Here is a 26,851-nt window from a genome sequence, read left to right as displayed (position 1 = left end):
ACCCGACTAGCATCCAGGAGGACACACGTTTGATCCCTGGCCTTGCTCAGTGGGTTAAGGATCCAGCGTTGCCATGAGCTGTGGTGTAGGCTGCAGATGAGGCTCAGATCTGGTGTTGCTGTGGCATAGACCAGGGGCTACAGCTCCGATCTGACCCCTAACCTGGAAAGAAGCTCCATAAGCCACTGGTGCAGCCCTAAAAAGACAAAAGACAGTAAAAGGAGGTGTAAGTATGCTGCCTTCCTGAATTCTTTGAGTGGTTGAGTGGATTACTGAACCTGAGGGGGTAGTAGGAACCCTCAGGTTTGTAGTCAGTTGGTCAAAGTGTGAGTGACTTGGGGGCCTCCCAGTTTGTGGCTAGTGTCTGAAGTGAGGCCAGCCGTGGGGACTGTGCCCTGACCCCATGAGGTGTGGCCTAACTCTGGGCAGTGGTTGGTGAATTCTGCCCCTGCCCCCGCCTGCCCCTGAAGTGGTTTCATAGTTCTCTGCACTCTCTAAATGACTGTGGAACGTAATTTAAGTCAAGGGGCTGCGGTTAACAACCACTGAGGGAACAAAGGGGAGAGAACGATGTTCCTGTCCGAAGGTGCTGCCCCCAAGCACTCATTTCCACAATGCTCTCCGTGTGGGGCAGAATACAGGGAGGGCCTGGGATGGGCCAGGCCCCAGCGCTACCCTTAGGGTCTCGGGACTCTGTACCACCCAACTACCCACCTACCACACCTCCGATCATGCACGAATCTGCACCTGTGGCTATGGGGAAAGAAGAACACGAGGTCAGTAATAAGTACCCACTGGCCTACTGATCCACTATGCCTGCCAATGCTTTCTGCCATTCATAAGCCAAAATTAAACCACATGACTTCCTAAATAAGAAAACACTTAGGTCAATGGCATTACCTGAGTGAGTCTGGCCACTTGTCCTCTGAAACACTGCTTAGCAGCTTCTGGAATGATCTAAAGAGCTCTACTTTGCTGATTCGGGATCTGTTTGGAAAAAGAAAATCAAGAGGTTTTATTGTTTGCCATGTAGCAGGCCCCTATCAAAGATACTGGGCTTCACACTGTATCTTTTTAGTTATGAATGTCCCAGAGTCCCTATTTTCACCAGCCCTTGGCAAGAAGAAAAACCCAGACCTAAGAGTCTGATTAGGTTGAGGAACAAAAATTATTCTCATCTTAAGAATTATGTTATCAGGAGTCCCCATGGTGCTCAGTGGTTAACGAACCTGACTAGTATCTACGAACACACAGGTTCGATCCCTGGCCTTGCTCAGTGGGTTAAGGATCCAGGGTTGCCGTGAGCTGTGGTGCAGGACACAGACACAGCTTGGATTCTGTGCTGCTGTGGCTGTGGCGTAGGCTGGCAGCAACAGCTCCAACTCAGCCCCTAGCTTGGGAACCTCCATATGCTGTGGGTTTGGCCCTAAAAAGACAAAAGACCAAAAAAAAAAAAAAAAAAAGAGAGAGAGAGAGAGAGAGGGAATTATTAAATTTTGCCCCCAGGACACCCATCAGCCATGTTTGGCTACCTCCTTTCAAGGGAGCTGGCCTCTCGAGTAAGATGGCTCACAGGCAATGGAAAGCTTTGTTTCAGAGATGGGACTCCTGCTCATTGTGAGAACGTGGTTATAAAGCCCATTTGGACAAGTCACTCAACAAAGAATCTCCACACGCTCCTTTGGAGGTGAATCCATCAAGCTCCATGGGGGTCATGGTTTGGAAGAGTGAAGGAAATCAGTGTGAATGCCTACCAGCCACTTAGGCCTTCTTGGATTTGCCCATTCACGCCAGCTGGGGCCTAGAGGGATGTGCCACCTTCCTTTCCCTCATATACACATATATTTGTGGGCTGATCTAGAAGTTGGGATGTGTTGTGCGTGCCTACAACGTACACTCTTGTTTTATATACTGTACCTTTCCTTGAAAATTGTACCATCGGCTCAGACACAGAGGCTGGCTCTGGCACATATGAAATAGGGAATTATACAGTGCGCTAAAAAGCCCTCTTATCTGGCTGGGACCTGGCCTCCTGGAGGAATCACTGCTGGAAAGGGAACACTGGGCTCCCACATGCCTCTCTCTCTGGGCTGCTTTAACATTTTAAAAAAGCCACAACCAAAAAACTACTGGAACTCATTAATAGATTAAAGGAGAAAAGTAACACAGTTATGAGGAAAATATATACAGAAAAAGCATTTATTAGAATTCAACATCCACTGAGTGAATTAAAACCTTTTAGCAAACTAGGACTAGAACTAGAAAAGACAGGATTTAAATTTATAAAGGATAGCTATGAAAAGCCTACAGGAAATTTATGTCCTTAACAATCAGGATTAATATAAGGATACTTGCTATCACTGCTTTCATCCAACATTATACAGAAGGTGTGGCCAGTAAGACAAGAAACAACAAGAATAAAGATTGTAAAGCAAAAACCAAAGTCATTATTTGCAGATGACTGTGATATTGTCAGTTCTGGTCAGCCCAGTAAGTCATGAAAATATAGAAAATCAAAGGAAGTGAAAGTATAGAGAAGGACTACTTGGAAGAGATTGTCTGCATTAAAAAAATTCCAGGAGTTCCCGTCGTGGCGCAGTGGTTAACAAATCCGACTAGGAACCATGAGGCTGCGGGTTCGATCCCTGCCCTTGCTTAGTGGGTTAACGATCCGGCGTTGCCGTGAGCTGTGGTGTAGGTTGCAGACGCGGCTCGGATCCCGCGTTGCTGTGGCTCTGGCGTAGGCCGGTGGCTGCAGCTCCGATTCAACCCCTAGCCTGGGAACCTCCATATGCCGTGGGAGCGGCCCTAGAAATAGCAACAACAACAACAACAACAAAAAAGACAAAAGACAAAAAAAAAAAAATTCCAGAAGAATTCCCAGATACATTAGTAGAATAATGAGAGTTAGCAGGAGTTCCCATCGTGGCTCAGTGGAAACAAACCTGACTAGCATCCATGAGGACACAGGTTTGATCCCTGGCCTCGCTCAGTGGGTTAACGATCTGGTGGTGTTGTGGCTGTGGTGTCGGCCAGCAGGTACAGCTCTGATTCGACCCTAGCCTGGGAACCTCCATATGCTGTGGGTGTGCCCCCCCACCTCCCGCCGCAAAAAAGAGTTAGCTAAGTTGTTAGATACAAACATTAACTGTCAGAGAGAAATAAACATGAAATAATTTAACAATATGAAATAAACAAAATGAAATAATAAACAAAATGAAAACCACAAAAAAATTGATTGCAAAAGCAATGGCCAGAAAATGAAATGAATTACTTGAGAGAGCATCGATGGAATTCCCGTGGTGGCGCAGTGGTTAACGAATCCGACTAGGAAGCAAGAGGTTGCGGGTTCGATCCCTGGCCTTGCTCAGTGGGTTAAGGATCTGGTGTTGCCGTGAGCTGTGGTGTAGGTCGCAGACGTGGCTGGGATCCCAAGTTGCTGTGGCTCTGGTGTAGGCAAGCGGCTACAGCTCCGATTCAACCCCTAGCCTGGGAACCTCCATATGCCTCGGGAGTGGCCCTAGAAAAGTCAAAAAGACGAAAAAAAAAAAAAGAGAGAGAGAGTATTGATGGTAGCTAATCTCAAATGATTCTTGATTTCAATCGATTCCAAATGATTCAAATGATTCTCGCTTCCTGGAATTCACACTCATGCAATCCTCTCCCACAGTGAATAGGGCTGACCTGAACAACCATTAGGAGACTGCAGATGGAGTGTGACTTCTGAGGCTAGTCATACAAGACAGTGGCTTCTGCCTTGCTCTCTTGGATTGCCCACTCTATGGGGAAACCAGGCATCATGGTGTGAACATGAATAATTGTAGCCTTATGGAGAGATCCAAGTTGAGAGGAACTGAGCCCTCCTGGCAGCAGCCAGCACTGACCCAGCAGCCACATGAGTGAGGCATTTTGAAACTAGACCCACCAGCCCCAGTCAAGCCTTCGATGACTGCAGCCCTGGCTGACAGAATGGACTGCAACCTCATGAGCCCCTGAGCCTGAATTACTCAGCTAAGCTCCTCTCAAATTCCTGACCCACAGAGACTATGAAATAATAAATGTTAATTGTTGTTTGAAGCCCGTAAGTCTTTTTTTCAGGGTGTGTGTATAATCTGTTATGCAGCAAGAGATAACTAATACAACATTCAAGAAATAAATCTAATAAAAGAAAATCTACGTGAAGAAAATAATAAAATCTACTGAAATTTAAGGAGGGAAGACCTAAGTAACTGCTTGTTTTAAGTTTGGGGCACATCTGCCAATTTGGCACCAGGATTATAGAGAGAGATATACACCACATTCCTGGTTTGGAAGAATTAACACTGAAAGATGTTAATTCTCCACAAATTGATTTTGAGATTTAAAGTCCAAGAAAAGTCAAGACACTGTTGAAAGACAAGGCAAGGGGACTTTCCCTAACAGATACCATCTTATAAAACTACAGTTAATAACAGTTTGGTTTTGGGAGTTCCCATATGCCGTGGGTGTGGCTGTAACAAGTGGGGTGGGAGGAAGAGTATGGTTTTGGCACAAGGATAAACAAACAGACCAATGGAATAGAAATGAAATAGACTTTAAATACATATTATAAATTATGATATTATATATTTATAACAGTATTACACTATTATATAATATTAATCTACAATATATACTATTATATAATATATAAATTATGCTATTATATAATAAATATGTAAATATATTATATATTAAAATATACATTCTTTTTTTTTTTTGTCTTTTTGCCATTTCTTGGGCCGAACCCGCGGCATATGGAGATTCCCAGGCTAGGGGTCTAATCGGAGCTGTAGCTGCTGGCCTACGCCACAGCCACAGAAACACAGGAACCGAGCCGCGTCTGCAACCTACACCACAGTTCACGGCAACGCCAGATCCTTAACCCACTGAGCAAGGCCAGGGATCGAACCCGCAACCTCTTGGTTCCTAGTTGGATTCGTTAACCACTGAGCCATGACGGGAACTCCAAAACATATATTCTAGATTTGATATGTGTTCACTTTTTCTTTGGCCTCACCTGTTGCATATAGAAGTTCCTGGGCCAGGGATTTAGTCTAAGCCATGGCTGTGACGTATGCCACAGCTTCAGCAACACTGGCTATTTAAGCCACTGTGGGACAGTGGGGACTCCTTGATATGTGTTCTCTTAAAACATATAGATTCCCAAAAAATTACTATAGTTTCTTTTTCTGTCTTTTTTTTTTTTTAGGGCCGTACCCGCGGCATAGGGAGGTTCCCAGGCTAGGGGTCGAATCAGAGATATAGCTGCCGGCCTACACCACAGCCACAGCAACTCCAGACTCGAATCGCATCTGTGACCTACACCACAGCTCAGGGCAAAGCCGGATCCTTAACCCACTGAGTGAGGCCAGGGATCGAACCCACAACCTTATGGTTCCTAGTCAGATTTGTTTCCGCTGCGTCATGATGGGAACTCCTATAGTTTCTTTTTCTAAAAGAGGAGAAAATAAAATGAGTTTCTCTGACAGGGAGCTTGTATTGGACCTGAGAGCCTTTTTGATACATAACCATGCGCTGGGTCATTGCAGGTTAGATACATGAAATCCTTGCAGCTCAAAGTACTCATATTTTTTTCCACTCAATTAACAAAGTGGCCTGATTAAGCTAATAAAGACTTGCAGCTAAAGCTGAAGTAAGAAATGTCAGTTTGAGATATCAATCCCCTTGAACTGAAAATGAACTAACAAAACTATAGAACCAAAACACTGGGCAGGTGTTTAACTGAGAAAACCATTACTCAAGAACAAGTCAATCTGACAGTTCACTGTCAGTGAAACCTATCCAATGGGTGATCACCAAAGGATTGAAACGTTTGCTGTAACCCAGGGGTCACGGATGTCCATCAAGGAGAGAAGATTTGGCTCTTATCATCACACGACCTTCCTGAAGTGTATCAAAGCATTTCATTCGTAAGAACAAGAAGCTTTAGCAACCAACCATGTCATGATCTGTATCCTGGAAATGGGATCCGCTCCAGGTTCATTAAAGGAACGTATCACTTACACCTCAATGCAAGGAGCCAAATGGACTGTATTCACCACCAACAGGTGGTGGAATGTCAAAGCCTCTGGTGTCACTGTAAGGAGCCATCAGTGATAGAGACTTTAACAGCTTCTTGAGACCAGATCTGTACATGCCATCTGAAAATGGCACTTTCTCGTGTGAATGCTTTTGGTGTAAGTCATTTCATGAGTAAGGGTAAGGTGTTGCAGCTATAAAGACACACTGGGAATCTCTCCTCTGCTGGAGAAGAGCTCCCTTCACAGAAGTAAGACCCTTCTCAAGACTCGTCAACAACATAACCGAGTGACCATACTAGTAATTCCTCTGTCAAAGTGACATCCAGAAATAACGACTGGTGTCATCTGTGGAGCAAAATAATCTTGGTGGCTGCTAGATGCTATGCTCCAATGAGCCCTGGTTCCTTTTAGCAGTGAGGATTACATTTTTAGATGTTAGATTTTTCCTGATGAGTTGGTTAACACTGCTGGTTTGTGCATCAAAGAGCAAGGAAAGCTATACACAGAGATACATAATTTTTTAAAGATTATACATTTACATTTCGGTCTATTCCTACCTTTATTCTTACATACTTTGACACACTGAGATTTTGCCACACCCATAGCACATGGAAATTCCCTAGCCAGGCATCAAACCTGTGTCACAGGAGTATCTTCAGCCACTGCTGCAACAACATCAGATCCTTAACCTGCTGCACCAAAAGAAACTCCTAGATTTTTTTTTTGTCCTTTTTTTGTCGTTGTTGTTTTTGTTGTTGTTGCTATTTCTTGGGCCGCTCCCACGGCATATGGAGGTTCCCAGGCTAGGGGTTGAATCGGAGCTGTAGCCACCGGCCTACGCCAGAGCCACAGCAACGCGGGATCCGAGCCGCGTCTGCAACCTACACCACAGCTCACGGCAACACCGGATCGTTAACCCACTGAGCAAGGGCAGGGACCGAACCCGCAACCTCATGGTTCCTAGTTGGATTCGTTAACCACTGCGCCACGACGGGAACTCTGATTTTTAAAAAATTTCTTAATTTTTAAGTTTTTTTTGTTTTTTTATTTTTGTTTTGTTTTGTTTTGTTTTTTTTTGCTTTTTAGGGCCGCACCTGAGGCTTATAGAAGTTCCCAGGCTAGGGGTCTAACTGGAGCTATAGCTGCCGGCCTACAACACCACAGCCACAGCAATGCCAGATCTAAGCTGTCTTGGTGACCTACACCACAGCTCACGGCAACGCTGGATCCTTAACCCACAGAGAGAGCCAGGGATCAAATCTGCAACCTCATCTTTCCTGGTCAGATTCGTTTCCGCAGCGCCATGATGGGAACTCCTAGATTTTTTTTTTTAAATCTCTTACCTTCCTCTTTTATAATCCAACGAGGCATGTAATAATCTTTCCAGGATGCTCTGGTATTTCGCCAGATGGGAAGAGGATTTGTCTCTTCAGGGCAAAGAGAATTGAAAAAGATTCACCAGTTTAGGGCAAAAGGTAAAATTAAGCATCTTGAAAATGGGGGTCCTTCATCTGATTCCTGTTATTATCTTGTTGTTTGTAATAAACATAAAGACTTAAATAAAATATTACCTTTGAGTGTTGCACCAGTAATTTAATTAATTAATTAATTAATTAATTTTGCTTTTTAGGGCCACACCTGCGGCACATGGAGGTTCCCAGGCTAGAGGCAGAATCGGAGCTACAGCTGCTGGCCTATGCCACAGCCACAGCAACGCCAGATCTGAGCCACATCCGTGACCTACACCACAGCTCACGGCAACACCGGATGCTTAACCCCCTGAGCGAGGCCAGGGATCGAACCCACAACCTCATGGTTCCTAGTCAGGTTCGTTTCCGCTGCACCATGATAGGAACTCCGAAATCTATCTTAATGAGATGTCTACTGCAAGCCCTGCACCATGTTAGAGACACGCCCTCATTCAACTCTCACAACACTCCTGTGCGGCAGACATTCTGAGTTACCCCTGCTGTATCGTTCCTCAGAGAGGTAATGTACTGTGCCCAAGTTCACACAGCTTGGGGGGAAAGGTAGCTAGGAATTAAACAGTGGTTTCCTGAACTGCCAAGCCTCTGCTATTTCCACCATGCCCTTCCTCCTGTAAGGAGTCTGCCTTCTAAATGGAGAAACAAGAAGTTCCCGTCGTGGTACAGCGGAAGTGAATCTGACTAGGAACCATGAGGTTGTGGGTTCCATCCATGGCCTCGCTCAGTGGGTTAAGGATCCGGTGTTGCCGTGAGCTGTGGTGTAGGTTGCAGATGTGGCTCAGATCTGGCATTGCTCTGGCTCTGGTGTAGGCTGGTGGCTACAGCTCCGATTCAACCCCTAGCCTGGGAACCTCCATATGCCATGGCTTCGGCCCTAAAAAGGACAAAAAGACAAAATAAAATAAAATAAGTGGAGAGACAATCACAACGTGTCAGAGACCTCAGATCATCTACTCCAACATCCTTGGTTTACAGATATGAACACGGTGGGGCCCAAAGACCTACTGGACTTGTTCAAGTTACCTGCATAATTGGAGAGAGACCCAGAGAGAGAACTTGGGGGACTCCTAATCGCATAGAAAGCATTGCCATATCGGGACAGGCTGGAAAACAGCACTTGGGGAATCTACGGAGAAGATGGTAATTTTGAGCCAGAAAGCAGTAGTAACTGAGCTGGGCTTTCAAGGTTAAAGAGGATGTAGGTTCATAGTGAAGAGTATTTAGACCTGAGCAAAGCAGCAAAGTGAAGCCACAGTCAGGGGGTGGGGCCAGTATGAACTGCTGCTAGCCTGTCGCTGACAGCAGAGGCACAGCTCAGCAGGAAATGTGGTCCCTGTCCCCTGTGACCTGTCCTGCTTACATATCCGGGCCAGTGGCTAAGGGCTGGTCCCCTGAGAGATGCAGACGGTGGCCTGAAGCCAGGAGGCTCTTGGGGAAAAACTGGTTAAAAAAAATCTCTACCCCCAAATTTTACTCATTCAACAGCTAAGCCACCGGGAAACAGGCTAGGTCTGCTGTCTAGGCTATTTGAACCCGGTTAGTGGTTGTGAAGAATAAAACTTTTTTTTTTTTTTTTCGCCGCACCCAAGGCACACAGGAATTCCTGGGTCAGGGACTGAACCCGTGCCACAGCAGCGATAATGCTGGACCCTTAACCCGCAGTGCTACAAGAGAACTTAACAACAAAACTTGTTATGGGGGATAATAAAGAAACGGAAAAGCCACGTAGAGTGAAAGGAACTACCTGGAAATTGTGGGGGTCCTACAACAGTCACTGAGAGGCAGTTTAATTCAGACTGCGTAGGAAATCCCTGTGGTGGAGAGACTGCTAGCCCACAGCCTGGCCCGCCCCCGGCTACTGCAGACCTCCCGCGGCTCACTAGGAGGAAAGAGCAGAGTGGGCAAGGTGAACATTTCTTTCTTTCTTTTGGCCACCCTGTGATACATGGAGTTCCCTGGGCCAGGGATCAGATCCAAGCCGCACTTGTGACCTCAGCTGCAGCTGTGACAACGCTGGATCCTTAACCCACTGAGCAAGGTCAGGGATTGAACCCTCAGCCTCATGGATACTATGTTGGATTCTTAACCTTCTGAATCACAATGGGAACTCTAAAATTTAAAACTCTTGTGCTTGGAGTTCCCATTGTGGCACAGAAGAAACAAATCCAAGTAGGAACCATGAGGTTGCAGGTTCAATCCCTGGCCTCAATCAGTGGGTCAAAGATCCGGCACTGTCGTGAGCTGTGGTGTAGGTCACAGACTTGGCCCAGACTGCTGTGGTGTAGGCCGTCAGCTGTAGCTCAAATCTGACCCCTAGCTTGGGAACCTCCACATGCCACAGGTGCGGCCCTAAAAAGCAAAAAATAAAACATAAAAAATAAAAAAATACAGCAAAATAAAACTCTTCTGCTTTAAAGACACTTTCCAAAAATGAAAAGATTGGAGTTCCCTTTGTGGCGCAGCAGAAAAGAATCCAACTAGGATCCATGAGGATGCAAGTTTGACCCCTGGCCTCACTCAGTGGGTTGGGGATCTGGCATTGGCAAGATCTGTGCTGTAGGCTGCAGACGCAGCTTGGATCCCTCATTGTTTTGGCTCTGGTGTAGGCCAGCAGATGCAGTTCAGATTCAACCCGTGGCCTGGGAACTTCCATATGCTGTGGGTTCGGACCTAAAAAAAAAAAAAAAAAAAAAAAAAAAGAAAAGACAGGAGTTCCTGTTGTGGCTCAGTGGAACCAAATCTGACTAGTATCTACAAGGAGGCAGGTTCAATCCTTGGCCTTGCTCAATGGGTTAAGGAGCCAGAGTTGCTATGAGCTGTGTATAGGTTGCAGATGCGGCTCAGATCTGGCATTGCTGTGGCTGTGGTATAGGCCAGTGGCTACAGCTCTGATTTAACCCCTAGCCTGGGAAACTTCATTTGCCTCAGGTGGTGTGGCCCTAAAAAGACAAAAGAAAAAAAAAAAGGAAAAAAAAGAAAAGATAACCCACAGATTTGGAGAAAATATTTGCAAATGTATCTCTGACAAAGGACTCAAAAGCAGAAAATACAAAGAAATCTTACAAATCAACAAGAAAAAGACAGGAGTTCCTGCTGTGGCTCAATTGTAATGAAACTGACTAGTATCCATAAAGATGCAGGTTCAATCCCTGGCCTTGTTCTGTGGGTTGAGGATCTGGCATTGCTGCAAGCTGTGGTGCAGGTCATACGTGCAGCTTGGATCCTGTATTGCTATGGCTGTGGTATAGGCCTGTAGCTGCAGCTCTGATTGGACCCCTGGCCCAGGAGTCTCCCATATGCTGCAGGTATGGTGGTAAAAAGAATAAATAAATAAATAAATAAATAAATAATGGGCAAAGGAGAGTTCCCTGGCAGCTCAGCAGGTTAAGGGTCCAGTATTGTCACTGCTCTAGTTTAGTTTGCTGCTGTGGTGTGGGTAAGATCCCTGGCCCGAGAACTTCTGCCTGCTGAGGGTGCCACAAGAAAAAAGGAAGGGGGGCAAAGGATCTGAATATACATTTCTTTAAAGAAGATATACAGGGAGTTCCTGCTGTGGTGCAGTGGGTTAAGGATAATGGCACTATCTCTGTGGAGACAGATTTGATAGCTGAGCTGGGAATTTTCATATGCTATTATAGGTGCGGCCAAAAAAAAAAAAAAAAGAGAGAGATATACAAATGCCCAGTAAGCACAGGAAAAGATGCTCAAGATCATTAGTTCTTAGGGAAATGCAAATCAAAATCACAAGACGGCACTTCTCATCCAGGAGAATGATTACAATAACAAATGTCGGAAAGGATGTGGATAACTGAAACACTCACACATTGTTGATGGGAGTTTAAAATGGTACAGATGTTACGTCAACAGTTTGGCAGTTCCTCCCAAGTTAGTTATCCTGTGACCCAGAAATCCCACTCCTAGGTATACCCAAGAGAACTACAAACACACACGTCCACCCAAAAGCTTGTCTATGAATGTTCATAGCAGCGTTATTATTCACATCAGCCAAAACGTTCGATGACCCAAATGCCCGTCGATGGATGAATGGATAAAAACCTGGTATATCCATCCACTGGAATTCAGGAATGAGGGAGTGACCCATGATACAACATGGATGAACCTTGAAAACCTTATGCAGAGTGAAATAAGCCACCTTTTGTATGATTTCATGTAGTCAAATTCTAGAATAGATCTGTGGATGGCAAGGGCTGGAGAAGATGATGGGGAGGGGCTGCTAACAGGCGTGAGGTTTCTTTTTGCAGGGTGGGGCGTGAGCACAGCCCCCGCCTCCCTCTGCCCCAGCATGCTGTACCTGGCCTGAGGGCTTCCGATTGCTTTCTTTGTTGTTCCCTGTGGAAAACCATTGGCAGTGACATCCAAAGGCTGCTCAGGAACTGCGCTCCAGCTGATGGCTACGAAAAGATAAGATTCTGAGGTTAAGTAACATCAGAGGTTTTTTGGGTTTTTTTGGCCTTGTGTCTTTTTAGGGTCACACCCATGGCACATGGAGGTTCCCAGGCTAGGGGTCGAATCAGAGCTATAGGTGCCAGCCTACATCACAGCCACAACAACGCTGGATCCAAGCTGTGCCTGTGACATACACCACACCTCAAGGCAACACTGAGTGAGGCCAGGGATCGAACCCATAACCTCATGATTCCTAGTTGGATTTGTTTCCGCTGCGCCATGCCAGGAACTCCTGTCAGAGGTATTTTATTTATTTATTTGTCTTTCTGCCTTTTCTGGGGCCGCTCCCGCAGCACATGGAGGTTCCCAGGCTAGGGATCTAATCGGAACTGTAGCTGCCGGCCTACACCAGAGCCACAACAATTCGGGATCCGAGCCGCATCTGCAACCGACACCACAGCTCTCGGCAACACCGGAGCCTTAACCCACTGAGCAAGGCCAGGGATCGAACCCACAACCTCATGGTTCCTAGTTGGATTTGTTAACCACTGAGCCATGACGGGAACTCCTGTCAGAGATATTTTAATAAAAATATTTTCCTATCTCTGCAGACCGTGAGAGCTGGCTATGACGTCAGAGACAGTGGCTGCTGCTGCCTGGCCTCCAGAGCACAACAGTAAAAGTAGTTCATGATTCGTCATCATCATAGCTAACGGTCATCACGCGTTTCCATGGTGGACACACAGTACATGCATGAAACAGGGTTTCTCATTTAATCTTCATAACAACCCTGAGGAATAAATGATATTCTTATCTGAAGGTGAAGAGACTGAGGCTAAGAGAGGACAAGGTGCCAAGGGTCACATAGAGCATGAACTTGACCCAGCGTGGGTGTCTCCTGAACCCACACTATTGACCGCTCGGGCAATAAACTGCCTTCCCAGGCTGGGAGGATGCAGCCCCTCCTAGGAACTCTGTGGTCTGGGGACAAGTTACTCCAGGACAAGTGGAACCCGGATCCCTTACCTGCCCCACAAGGAACAAGTCGGCCTGAGCTGTCAGCCTTTTTTGCCTGCACCGCACAGCGGCTTTGTTCAAATAGTATATCTGACTGCTGTATTTTCACTTCTTGAACTCCAAAGCCTTTGGGTAAAGCCGAGATGGTCCGACACCTAAATGTGAGGGAAAACGCACGCAGATGAGGCTCGTTCCGCAAGAAAGAGAGTACTGAGGACTGTGGACTGCATCGCCATCCACGTCTCAGGGGGAGGCCAAGGCCTTCGGAGGTGTGTGGACTTAGTTATTTATGGGGCGGATGGCACAGAATGTTGAGACAAAACAGAATCTAGCTGACCCCCATGGCTGGAGGAAGGGCCATGCCGTCACCTTAAAGTGGCAACTATGAACTGAATCACCATTCCTCAGGGACTTTAACACCAAACTCCATTCCTTATACTGCCTTTGAAAGATTTGAAAACCTTAAGTAGAACCTGTTGGGATCTGCTTCCTAGGGAATCCTTCAATCATGCCAGAAACCAGAATTATCCTATAATATAAAAGCTTCATATTTTTCTCTTGGATATTTTGTACAAACCAAATGCCAACATGAAGTAGAGGTACAACTGAGCCGACAACAACTTAAAAGTGTCAGAATCAGGAAAACATGGAAAACAGAGAAAATGTCTTGGGCACATTGCCTAGGGTTGCCTTTTTACCCCTTAACATCTTTATTGGTATATAGTTTATATACCATAAAATTCACACCTTTTTTTGTGGCCAAGGCATGTGGAAATTCCAGGGCCAGGGACTGAACCCATGTCATAGCAGTGATCTGAGCCACTGTGGTGACAATGCTGGATCCTTAAACTGCTGTGCCACAGCGGGAACTCCTCGTGCACAATTTTTATGTGGATATTTCTACTAATTCCGGGTCATATCCCGGGGCTGCTTCCTAGAGTTGCTTCAGGAGTAGTATATGTGACAAGGGCCCACGGGCTTCTCCAGGCTATGGCTAATTCTGCCCTACGTTACTACAGCATTAATCTGCCCTTCTTCAGGGAGATCACACTTCAACACTAATGTTTGAGGGTTTTTAAACATTGTAATAGTAATATATGCACACTGTATAAAAAATTAGAAAATAGAGTACATACAAAGAAGAGAAAACCACATAACACCACAAGTTAGAGGTAATCCTATCAATACCTTGGTGTGTATCCTTCTACAATGTTTTTCTATGTGCATATATACTTTAAGACAAGAATGAACTAATTTTATCTTCTAAATTGCTCTTTATGAGCATCTTTTTTTTTTTTTTTTTTTTTAAGGGCTGCACCCACGGCATATGGAAGTTCCCAAGCTAGGGGTCAAATCGGAGCTACAGCTGCCGGCCTACACCACAGCCACAGCAACATGGGATCTGAGCCGCGTCTGTGACTTGCACCACAGCTCATGGCAATGCCGGATCCTTAACCCACTGAGCAAGGCCAGGATCAAACCCGAGTCTTCATGGATCCTAGTTGGAATCATTAACCGCTGAGCCACAAAGAGAACTCAACGAGCATCTTTCTTCCCATATTCATCAATATTAGTTGTAACAAAAATCACAATTGTTGAAGTTTTCTTGTGGTGCAGTGGGTTAGGAATCCAGTGTGGTCACTGCAGCGGCTTGGGTTGATGCTGTGGCGATGGTTCCATCCCTGGCCCAGGAACTTCCACATGCTTCAGGTTTGGCCAAAAAAAAAAAAAAAAAACAAACAAACCAAAAAATCACAATCTTCTATTGCTGATCATTTCTTTTTTTTTTCTTTGTCCTCTCCTTTTTTTTAAATAAGTTCACTCAAAGCTAAATATTTCAGCACTTAATTATTTCCTTATGACAGTTCTCAAGTCTTTGTATGTATATATGCATGTGTGTCCGAGGCTTTTTTTGTGTGTGCTTTTTAGGGCCCCACTTGAAGCATATGAAGTTCCCAGGCTAGGGGTCGAATTGGAGCTACAGCTGCCAGCCCACACCACAGCCACAGCAATGCCAGATCTGAGCTGCGTCTGCGACCTACACCACAGCTCATGGCAATGCCGGATCCTTAACCCACTCACTGAGCGAGGACAGGGGTCAAACCTGCATCTTCGTGGCTACTAGTCAGATTCGTTCCCACTGTGCCCCAGTGGGAGCTCCTGTCCAAGGCTTTTTGGACAAATGCTCAGACTGTTTCTTGGAGAGACTTCCCTCCCTGCTCTCTTACCTTCTAATCAGTGCTCTCTGCATGGCCTCCTGGCTGTACGGGCACTTCCCAATGACCACGGCTGACAGGTAGACAGGCTCTTCCAGGAAGTGCATCAGCAGTGCCCCTTGGCATCCAAGAACGTTCCACCGTGCCAACTTGTCACTGCAGGACATGGAGCAAGTCCTGTCCCCTCGGCCTGGCTTCATGCGGAGCAGCCCTACCTGGTGATACGCAGCACCAGGCCCTCCCAAGTCGCCAGCTTCTCCAGGCACACACTTAGCTCCAGTTCTATAAATGTCCACCACTTTGGCACCACTGTGGGCCATTCCAGGGACGGTGGCCAGTTCCTCTGCAGTGAGATGAGAGCTGTTGACATCTGGTGGGACTGGGCCACTTTCCTGATTGTCAAAACTCTGATCGTGAGTCATACCATCAGGAGGCCCCGGCTCAAGCCTCGTCTTTTTGGTCCCAGGACTATCTGGGTCTTCACATTTCCTTTTACCTTCGGGGGCTTTTAGGTTATTATTGGTTTCTACTGATGGGTTATTGGCCCAATCTCTGCTGACAGGACAGCAAGGCTGATCTTCAGACTCAAGCATTGGAATGATGGAGGCATCGCCACCTGCACGAGAAGAAACCCCTTAAACCAGTGGTTCTCCAAGTGGCCCCCAACCAGCCGCATCAGTATCTCCTGGGAACTCGTTAGAAATACAGATTTTGGGAGTTCCCATCGTGGTGCAGTGGTTAACGAATCTGACTAGGAACCATGAGGTTCGGGTTCGGTCCCTGCCCTTGCTCAGTGGGTTGACGATCCAGCGTTGCCGTGAGCTGTGGTGTAGGTCGCAGACGCGGTTCCGATCCCGTGTTGCTGTGGCTCTGGTGTAGGCCGGCGGCTACAGCTCCGACTGGACCCCTAGCCTGGGAACCTCCATGTGCCATGGGAGTGGCCCTAGAAAAGGCAAAAAGACAAAAATAAATAAATAAATAAATAAAATTAAAAAAAAAGAAGAAAGAAATACAGATTTTGGAGTTCCCATTGTGGCTCAGCTGGCTAAGAATCCAACCAGTTTCAATAAAGATGTGGTTTCAAACCCTGGCCCTGCTCAGTGGGTTAAGGATTCAGCGTTGCTGTGAGCTGTGGTATAGGTCACAGCTTGGATCTCATGTGGCTGTAGCTGTGGTGTAGATTGGCAGCTATAGCTCCATTTGACCCCTAGCCTGGGAACCTCCATATGCCTTGGGTGCCCTAAAAAGCAAAAAATATATATATGTGTGTGTGTGTATGTATATAAAAAATAAACAAATTTCCTCTCAGAGTTCCTGCTGTGGCTCAGTGGGTTAAGGACCTGATGTTGTCTCTATAAGGATGCAGGTTCAATCCCTGGCCTTGTTCAGGGGGTTAAAGATCCAGTTTTGTTGAGAGCTGCCAGGTCGGTCGCAGGTGCAGCTTGGATCCAGTATTGCCGTGGCTATGGCAGAGACCCCAGCTGCATCTCTGATTTGACCCTTAGCCTGAAAACTTCCATATGCTGCAGGTGTGGCTGTAAAAAGAAAAAAAAAAAAGAATCCTGTGGGGCTGTTGCCAAAGACCTCATCCAAGACCCAGTGAGTTCGACTCTCCCAGGGGGAGAAGTCTTGAAAACTGAACAGTTTAACAAAAATCCCAGGTGATTCTTATCACAGGAAGTTTTGGAAACACTGGTTTAGACCAGGTTTCTCAACCTCCACACTGACATTTTGGGCCAGGTAATTCTTGCCACGGGGACTGTCCTGTCTATTACACGATGTCTGGCAGCCTCCCTGGTCTCTGCCTTCTAGATCCCCCCGCCGCATGTGACACCAAAACGTCTGCAGAGCTTGCCAAACGTCCCCCGGGGAGCAAAAGCGCCCTGAGTTGAGAACCTCTGGATTAAAATGAGCGAGGTTTCCCAAGGGCCTTTTGTGCAATGTTATCCCATCAGATGCCTTGGAAAACAAAAGCGGGTGGTTGATTTCATAGTTGAATGAGTTTGGCAAATAATGCTCACAATTTCTCCATCTTGGAGGTTTACGTGCACATCTTCACGGAAAAGACTCTCAGTCAGCGACACAACTGCCGTTTCCCTGTGCTTGTTCAGAGATTTCTGACCTACTCTGTGTCTACAGAGACGCTGAGAAAACCAGGTATCAGTAAAAGGCAGCTTCCCCTTGAGAAGGGAGCTACTTCTTCAAACTCTAACCTGATGCGCGTTGCTTTTCTAAAGTCATACATCTGCGGCCTTTATAATCTAAGAGTGAGAAAGGCAAGAGATGCAGAAGTGGGAGTGTTGTCAGAGAGGCGGCTGGCGGGCTTCCAGAGACCTCCCAAGGTGACAGTGACTTTGGAGAATTCGCCGGGGCCCACCTCCCACCCTGAAGCTCGGCGATGTGACCTTGACGGTTTCCTGAACTCGAAAGGCTGACTCACGCTGATACAACTCCCAAGGACGTGTCTGAGGTAGCGAACTCAGGCACCGTCTTATCAATAAGTAATGAGGAATATACGCCCAGGGAGCTAGACAGGCACATTGCAAACCAGGGGTGGACATCAGAATGGAAAAGATTAGCCATGGCCCAGGGAGTGAGTGCGATGGATCTAGATTTTGATTTCACAGACCAGTAACATTTCCAGAAAATTTTAAGATCAAGAGAGGATTGCTGAGTTTTTATTCCCTCAAGTAAGGTCCTTAAAACTCTCATTAGTCATTATTTAAAAGATACATCAGAGTTCCTGTTGTGGCTCAGCGTTAATGAATCTGACCGGTATCCACAAGGACGAAGGTTCGATCCCTGGCCTTGCTCAGTGGATTAAGGATCCGGCGTTGCCGTGAGCTGCGGTGTAGGCCACAGACGTGGCTCTGATCTGGCTTTGCTGCGGCTGTGGCATAGGCTGGAGGCTACAGCTCCAATTAGACCCCTAGCTGGGAACTTCCATATGCCTCGGGCACAGCCCTGAAAAGACAAAAAAAAAAAAAATCTCATAACCTTAAAATCTAAAGAAATAGCTTTTTGTTTTGCTCTTTTTTGGGGGGCTGCACCCGAGGCATATGGGGATTCCCAGGCTAGGGGTCAAATCGGAGCTACAGCTGCCCGCCTATGCCACAGCAACGCCAGATCCAAGCCATGTCTTTGACCTACACCACAGCTCACGGCAATGTCAGATCCTTAACCCACCGAGAGACCAGGGAACCCACATCCTCACTGATACTAGTTGGATTCATTTCTGCTGTGCCACAACGGGAACTCCCAATTTATTGTTTTTTTTTTTTTGCTGTGTGTGTGTGTCTTTTTTGTCTTTTTGTTGTTGTTGTTGTTGTTGTTGCTATTTCTTGGGCCGCTCCCGCAGCATATGGAGGTTCCCAGGCTAGGGGTCGAATCGGAGCTGTAGCCACCGGCCTACGCCAGAGCCACAGCAACGCGGGATCCGAGCCGCGTCTGCAACCTACACCACAGCTCACGGCAACGCCGGATCGTTAACCCACTGAGCAAGGGCAGGGACCGAACCCGCAACCTCATGGTTCCTAGTCGGATTCGTTAACCACTGCGCCACGACGGGAACTCCTTATTATGTTTTTTATCTGAATTATGATCCTCGATTATTGTCTTGTAAGAGTGATTTCCCACCTGCTCTAATTGCATATGCTAGTTTTAAAGTTTAATACTCAGGAGAAAAATCTTATATCCTTATTTCAAATGTTTAGGGTGGAGAAATTTTATGACCATCCTTGAGTTGTTGTCTACCGAGGGTAGAAATTTTTCTCAGTTTTCAAGACAGAAAGACAAAGGACAGAAATGATCTCCTTGGCCAGGTCTGATCTTCCTGCCTAATGCATCCACAGCACCTGAATACCCCCTTATAACTCACCAAAATTTACCTCAACAACCACTGTCTACATCTCCTAGGAAAAGGTAAGTGAGGGACCAGTTTTTTTTTTTTTTCGGCTGAGCCTGCAGCATGTGGAAGTTCCTAGGCCAGGGACTGAACCCATGCCATAGCAGCGACTGAGCCAGCACAGTGACACCACTAGCTCCTTAATCCCCTGCACCACAAGGAAGGCCACAAGGGACTAGCCTCACTCAGTGCTACACACCCAGTATATCACATGTGCCTGAGGAGTAGCAGAAAATATATGCTGACTGAGTGAAATGAGTTTCAGGAAAAAATCACTACAGAACTCAGGGCTTCGGACTTCTAGGCCCTAATGTTGGTTCCAGGCTTTGTGAGGTTTCAACTCTAAGCTTCCTTAATCTGACTGGGAACTGAGAACTGAATAAATGTTACGAGTGAAGCTTCCCCACTTTCCCTTGTACAAAAGTGATTAGACACACTGGCCTGTTCACAAAAAGGCCTTGTTACTGGTTGTAGCTACACTTCAGCCAATTTTTTTTTTTTTTTTTTTTTTTGAGAAATCTATCTATGGGTAAGACAGCAATAAGGAAGTAGACACTGTCACATGAATCCAAAGACTCGAATATACTTACAGGGTGTATGGCTGGAGAAAAACACAAACAAGGTGTCTGGTCTGAGTTTCCACAGTCCTCTCTGAGTTCCTGGGATAAAGATGCTACCCTCCTTCAGAGTGACCGCCAAGTGCAGCTGATGGAGGAGGTACCTAATGGGATGCAGGAGGCCATCAGAATGAACAACCAGTCTCTGCGGTAAAGGGAGAGACTCTGGCTGGGTGATTACTAAGAAGGAAATATTCTAGATCAATGGGACTGGGAGCAGTTTTGAACTATGAGAACAGTTTAGACCAGTGACTCTCAAAGTGTGGTCCTGGAACCAGTCGCATTAGTATTAGCTGGAATTTACTAGAAAGGCAACTTCTCAGTTTCCACCTGGACCTGCTGAATCTGAATCTCAGGGGGTGGGCCCGGCAATGTGGGTTTTAACAGACCCTACGGTTGATTCTGACGCACAATCAAGTATGAGAACCACTGTCTAGACCAGCACTATTTTAAGTGCGGTTCAGAAACACATGTAATCAGTAACATCTGGGAGTGTGTTAGAAATGCAAGAGTTCCTGCTGTGGTACAGTGGGCTAAGGATCAGGCATTGCCAGAGCTGTGGCGTAGGTCCGAGCTGTGGCTTGGATTTGATCCCTTGCCCGGGAACTTCCATTTGCTGCCCGTGAGGCCAAAAAAGAAAAAAAAAAAAAAAAGAAAGAAAGAAAAAAAGAAATGCAAATTCTGGGGCCCCTACCCAAATGAGACTCTGGGGATGTGTTTTTACCTCTGGAAACTTCTTCTGGCTACGACCTCGGCATGGCTATCATTGAGGATGTCTCCTGCGGCAAAGACAGGACCCTAATGAAGACATATGGAAACTGAAGAGGCCCTGGTTCCTAGAAGCACAACGCAGCAGTTCCTCCAGCATCTAGAATGACCACAGAGCCCCTGGAGGGCTTTGCCACAGAGTATCGCCATCACTAATGGCAAAGCATTTGCAGCAGGGTTTCCTCACCTCTGCACTACTGACATTCTGGGTTGAAAAATCCTTTGTTGTAGGGGGGGCTCTATCCTGTGCATCATAGGATGTTTAGCAGCATTCCTGGCCTCTACTCGCTACATACCAGCAGCATACGCCCCTCTCCCCAGTTTTGACAACCAAAAATATCTCCAGACATTGCCAAATAGCCTCTGGGGGCAAAATCTCCCCTAGCTGAGAACTTCTGATTTATAGGGAAATCTTTATCTGGAGGACAGGGGTCCAGATCTTTTGTACCCTGGAACCAAACTTGTGCTCATGGTAATACAATTTCATCAAATTCAATCAACTCTCGTCCTGGAACAGCTTCCTCATAACCAGGAGGCGAGGCTAGGAAAATAAGGGAAGCAAACTGGAGCAGGAATCTGTTAAACGGCATCGATGAAGGCAAAGATGCCAGACTCCTAAGGGTTTTCCACAGTCTTTCAGAATTTCACTTAATTCAAGATCTCTTTGTGGGGTTTTAGATGTGATACGGAATGGTTAAGCCCAGGGAACTTTGGGCTTGAGCACGAAAAGACTGGCCAACTTCCAATCCACTCAGAAAGACGTTCCTGGCAGCCTTTGCTTCCACAGCTTATTTCCATTCTCTAAATGAGTTCATCCTTCCAACTGGAGTGACAGCCCGTGGGAACCAAAGGTGAGCCAGCTCAGCGATACGGCCCCTTTGCTCTGACAAGAGGAGTGGGTGACACGTTCCAAAGTTCCCTAACAGGCCCTGTTTAGACCCCATCTGGGCTTACCGCTCTTCCTCATTTTGGACTGGCCTATGCATTTGGTTCCTGTTCCCATTGAGACAACTTCTTTTGTCACTGAGGGGAAAAAAACAAATCATCAAGTGAGCTCTCGGAATCTGAATGGTCGGCAGGTTTAGCAAGACCTCACATTCCTCCTGAGGGTTCTCGGGTCAGTTGGCTAACCCACCTGAGGACTGGAGTTCCAGCAGGGCCATCTCTGGCCACCAGAGGTACCACGCCACCTGGCGGGGAGCAGCGGAACCATCACCGAGGTTTACATCCAGCCACCAAAGGGCCTACCACCCCTGACAGGGAAAGGGAGCGTTCCCAGGGAGAAAAGGTCTCACCTTGCACGGGTCTGTCAGGGCAGTCGCAGACCTGGTCAGCTGCAGGTTGTATCTTCACCACGGCTGCAAGCAGCGTCCACTCGCGGTTGGGCTCAGGCTTCCCTTGCTTGGGCAGCCTGCTCCCATAGTGCTCGTAACACAGCCGTGCAATCTCATCTGCCGTCCACATGGTGTGAGCTAGTGCTGAGGCCCTGAGCAAAACCCAGAACCGTCAGGACAGAAAGAAGCAATGCAAGATGCTACAGTCCCCGCACCAGTGCTTCAACAGGCATGCAGATGTAGCCCATCCACCATCATACTGAGGCTTCTCTTTGGAACTCAGTATACTGTTTTCTATTACCTCTCTGCTCCTTTTTCATTTTTAACGAAAAGATCGAAGAAACTTCTCAAAAGGAAAGCATAGGAGGGAGAAGGTTCCTTGCTACTCCAATTTTCATTTGGAAATAGCATGGAAAAGGCTGCAGACCTCAACTTGCTTTGGATGGAACCTCACCAAAGTTTATCTTTCTGGGGAGAAAGAGCTTTTCCATCCTTTTTTCCCAGAAAGTCTTTTTCTCTCCTTTCCCCCACAGCAGGTTGGTTCTTTAGCTCTCTCCAGTAACTCTCTACTGGTGCCCCCATCAGGAAAGCAACACTTTAATTTCTCTTACCTATTATGACATAAAGGGGAGAAGTGACAGAGCCTAGAGGTTTCTCACCAGTCAAGTGTTCTCAGAGTGAGGACTTTGGAACGACCCTTTCTGGATTCTAACCCTGTTATTCTTTTTCTACAAATTAACTGTGCAATATTGGGTAGATTACTTAACCTCCTCTGGGTCTGTTTCCTCATGTGCTAAAATAGAGACAGGAGTTTTTGCTGTGGCAGAGAGTAAGAATCTGATTGCAGCAGCTCGGGTTGATGTGGAGGTGTGAGTTTGATCCCCAGTCTGGCACAGTGGGTTAAAGGATCTGGAATTGTTGCAGATGTGCAGGTCAAAGCTTTGGCTTGGATTCAATTCTTGGCCTGGGAACTTCCATATGAACAGGTGTGGACATTAAAAAAAAGAAACAGAGACAGTAGTATTTAACCCACTGGGGTTATCAAGGGGCTTAAAATTTATAAAACGCAATTGGTCACAAAATTGTAAATCAACTATACTTTAATAAAAATTTTTAAAAAGCAATTACAGAGTCCCCATTGTGGCTCAGTGGTAGGGAACCCAACTAGTATCCATGAGGACAAGGGTTCGATCCCTGGCCCTGCTCAGTAGTTTAAGGATCCAGCGCTGCCATGAGCTGTGGTGTAGGTCACAGATGTGTCTCAGATCTGGTGTTGCTGTGGCTGTGGTGTAGGCTGGCAGCTGCAGTTCCGATTTGACCCCTAGCTTGGGAACCTCCACATGCCTTGGCTGCGGCCCTAAGAATACAAACAAACAACAAACAAAAAGAGCAACTGGTACAATGTTGAGCATAATTAACAGCAACTGAGATTTAATTTTTATTTTTGGCTACACCCACAGCATGTAAAGTTCCTGGGCCAGGGGTGGAACCCGTGCCACAGCAGTGACCCAAGCTGCTGCAATGACAACACCAGATCCTTAACCCCCTCTGCCACAAGGGAACTCTTCAACTGAGAATAATATTACAAAAAAAAACATTTGATTTTCCCGACTGCTTTGCCTTGAGCTCCTTGAAAGGTAGTGAAAAAGTAATGGACACATAAAACCAGAAAGCAGAGGTCTAGAATAGTTCGATAGAAACTTTCCCACTCTTGACTCTACTGATGCTCATTCAATGACTTCATTTGGATTCAAATATATGAAAAGATTCTTAGGAGAAAATGAGATCAGATGGCGATGGACAAAGTCAAGTGTGTTTAAAAAAAAAAAAAAAAAAAAGGCTCTGCTGAGCCATAGTGTATATAGCAGACAAATGATTTATCTACAAGGAGCCCCATGCTCCTATTCTGTTAAACTAATTAAACAAGGAGGCCATCAGACTGAAGAGACTCTAATGCTGTGGTGGTCTATCTAAGCAAACCAAGATCTAAACAATTTCTTTTCTTGCTCCTGCACTTACTCTACATCAGTTTCTACCTTGGCTCCTGTCTGCAGAGGGCTCCTAACTACTTCCACTTAGCTTGTGCCTGATTGGAATGGATTTTTGCTCAAATAAACTCATAAAAGTTCTAATATGCCTCAGTTTATAATTTACCAGTTCGGATGTGCAGGCCTGTTATTTCAATAAATGGTCACGGTAAATCAGACCACAGTGATTTAAAACAAGAATCCGGAAGGCACTGACATAAATTAGGACTTTAAAGTCAGAGAACCAGCCTAAGTCTTGTATCTCTTCGAGCAAAAGAAAAGCATGGGAGAGCCCAGAATCCTCCATTTAGAAGGGATTTCTCTCTCATTTCAGGGGGAGAGGGGACATAACAAGGCAGTATACTTTATGAAGGCAGATACTCTGGCATCAAACTGAAATTAAACCAGAGGCAAGCATCACAAACCATAACAGCCAAAGAAGACAACTTGCTAGAAGAAACGCTGACTCCCTACGATACAGCGGCTCAAAACTGTATCACTACCTTATTCAGAGTTGAGTCTGGAGGAGCGTGCCCAGTAGCGGAAATGAATAAATGTTTTGCTGTACTAAGTCCACTATTCTCTCCTAGAATCTGAATTATTTCTTCATATGAAACAACAGTTCAGTTAGACATGCACTTCTTTGCCCACGAGGCGGCATGTTTTAACAGCGGCAAAAAGTTTAAGAACCCACTTCCTTTTGAAAGAAAATTCAAGTCCGGAAGGCTGTCTGGGGAAAAGGCTTTAGCGAGGTTGGAAGGGACGCCTACTTTCCTTAGCCTCCCCTCCTCAACACCCTCCAGAGGCCCATTCGGCCAGGTATGGGTAATTCCAGGCCCGCGCAGCAGGGACAACGTGCACGCCTGCCCGCTTGAGTTATGCGGAATGCAACCCCCGGGTCACGCGCCCCGCGCTCGCCCGCGGCAGTCGCTGTCGGCGCAGGGATGTCAGCATGAAAGGAGCCGCGTTTTCCCACCAGACACGCGGCTGGGTGCGGGGGAAGGTCCGCAACATCCACTTCCCACCCAAAAAGGGGTCGAGAAAGTCAGACCTACAGCATCTTCCCCGGGAGCCCCAGGGCCCTCCCTATCACGTGCGCCCTCGGCCCCACGACCGCAACCGCTCACGGACACCGCCCTCCCACCTCCTCGACGCGCGCTCTCGAAGGGAGCAAGAAGACCGCGCGGCGCAGCGGACGTGACGTCACAATGAGGCGGCCCTTCCAAGCCTGTTCCCGGGAGGCACGCAGTGCACGCTGGCCCTTGTAGTCCTCCAGGGGGCGGAGCCAGGAGGCTGCAGGGTGGATCCTTAGAGTCCATCGATTTCCGCTGCTGTGCGTAGATACAGATGTAAGGGGCTCAGGGAGGCTGATTCCCCGGTAAGATAGATTTGTATGGTAGAATGAGGTTGTATGTTGGAACACTAGTTTGAATTTTTGTCTAAAACAGGTCTGTCCAGTAGAAATATAATTCGAGCCAGACATATAATTTAAAATGTTCTAGGCGCTATATTTTAAAAAGTCAAAAGAAAAGGTGAAATTAATTTTTTTAAAGTAATTTTTAATTTTCTTTTTCTTTCTTTTTTTTTTGTCTTTTTGCTATTTCTTGGACCGCTCCCGTGGCATATGGAGGTTCCCAGGCTAGGGGTCCAATCGGAGCTGTAGCCACCAGCCTACGCCAGAGCCACAGCAACGCGGGATCCGAGCCGCGTCTGCAACCTACACCACAGCTCACGGCAACGCCGGATCGTTAACCCACTGAGCAAGGGCAGGGACCGAACCCGCAACCTCATGGTTCCTAGTCGGATTCGTTAACCACTGCGCCACCACGGGAACTCCTGAAATTAGTTTTAACCATATATTTTAACCCAGCTTATCCAACATATTTCAACGAGTAATCAATATTTAATAAAAATGTTCACGTATTTTACATTTTTTTACACTAACTTAAGAAAACTGGTGTGTATTTTATATTTCAGTTCTTACCAGCCATATTTCAAATGCTCAATAGCTACGTATGGCCATTGGGTACTGTATTGGACAGTGCCAGTCTAAAACCTTCGGTTTGCCAAAAATAGGTAGTATAGCTGTTTGGACATTTCAGAAGCCTGTATCACTCAGCAGTTTTGTTTTGTTTTGTTTTAACTCAGTTCCTAATGATGAGAGAGTTAGTTCTCTCAAATGCTAGAGGAGTACAACTTAATTGACCCCATCCTTCTCCCTAGATCACAGGAAAAGGGCCACAGGCTTCCTCCAAGGATAAGGACCTTGCTCTTCCTCTCTCTCCTACAAGTCTAGAACTTGGGACCATGCTTGTTTTGTTCACCCCCATACAGCAGTTAGCAAAGTGTGAGCCTTCAGCTGTTTAAGGAGGTATTTGTCATTTTTCTTGCCAAATGCCACAGATAAGATGTCTACTGCTGCTTCATTTCCTCTCTATCCCTGGCATTCTTGAGGCCAGACAGCTGGCTCTGCTCTAAACAGTCTACTACTAAACAACTTTTTTTTTTTTTGTCTTTTTAGGATTGCACCCTTGGCATATGGAATTTCCCAGTCTAGGGGTCAAATTGGAGCTGTAGCCACCGTTCTACGCCAAAGCCATGGCAACACAGGATCTGAGCCACGTCTGTGAACTACACCACAGCTCATGGCAATGCCAGATCCTTAACCCACTGAGCAAGGCCAGGGATGGAACCCATGTCCTCATGGATACTAGTTGCATTCTTTAACTGCTGAGCCATGAGGGGAACTCCCTAAACAGCTCCTTAAAGACCACTTGTGACCTCATTAATCCTTGTTGCCTTTCCAGTGGTCCGCATTGATGGTACAGTGTTGCCAGAAGTCCAGTCCCTTATCTTGACCCCACACCCCCTCCTTTGTTGAGATGATTGTTTTTTTTAGTTAACAGCACCTCGCTAAAGGATGTGCCATAGAAGTGTTTCTTCTGAGATACCACCTCGTCATGTAACCACCACTCCCAAGTGCTTCTGGAGTCTATGCTTTAACACCAGCAA

General features: G+C 46.4%; 1 protein-coding gene across 8 annotated transcripts in view; it reads right to left on the bottom strand.

The window, feature by feature from the left end:
• The window catches only part of ADAT1 (adenosine deaminase tRNA specific 1), a 28,167-nt gene extending 3,132 nt beyond the window's left edge, over positions 1–25,035 (bottom strand). Inside the window, exons 1-10 of one of the 8 annotated variants that reach the window (XM_047794046.1) lie at positions 24,984–25,035; positions 21,774–21,964; positions 21,433–21,501; positions 20,435–20,489; positions 19,684–19,814; positions 15,202–15,805; positions 12,983–13,128; positions 11,862–11,961; positions 7,406–7,489; positions 901–987 (exon numbers count right to left, since the gene is read on the bottom strand). In XM_047794046.1, the coding sequence (XP_047650002.1) occupies positions 901–987; positions 7,406–7,489; positions 11,862–11,961; positions 12,983–13,128; positions 15,202–15,805; positions 19,684–19,814; positions 20,435–20,489; positions 21,433–21,501; positions 21,774–21,942 (1,445 nt within the window). In that variant the 5' untranslated portion in view covers positions 21,943–21,964; positions 24,984–25,035. The other 7 variants (XM_047794045.1, XM_047794044.1, XM_047794047.1 and 4 more) reach the window with 7 other exon arrangements.
• Between the last annotated feature and the right edge of the window lie 1,816 nt (positions 25,036–26,851).

This window comes from Phacochoerus africanus, chromosome 8 (assembly GCF_016906955.1).
Source record: "Phacochoerus africanus isolate WHEZ1 chromosome 8, ROS_Pafr_v1, whole genome shotgun sequence".
NCBI lineage: Eukaryota > Metazoa > Chordata > Mammalia > Artiodactyla > Suidae > Phacochoerus > Phacochoerus africanus.
Note: the sequence above shows the minus strand (reverse complement) of the source record. Positions and strands in the feature narration are given on the sequence as shown.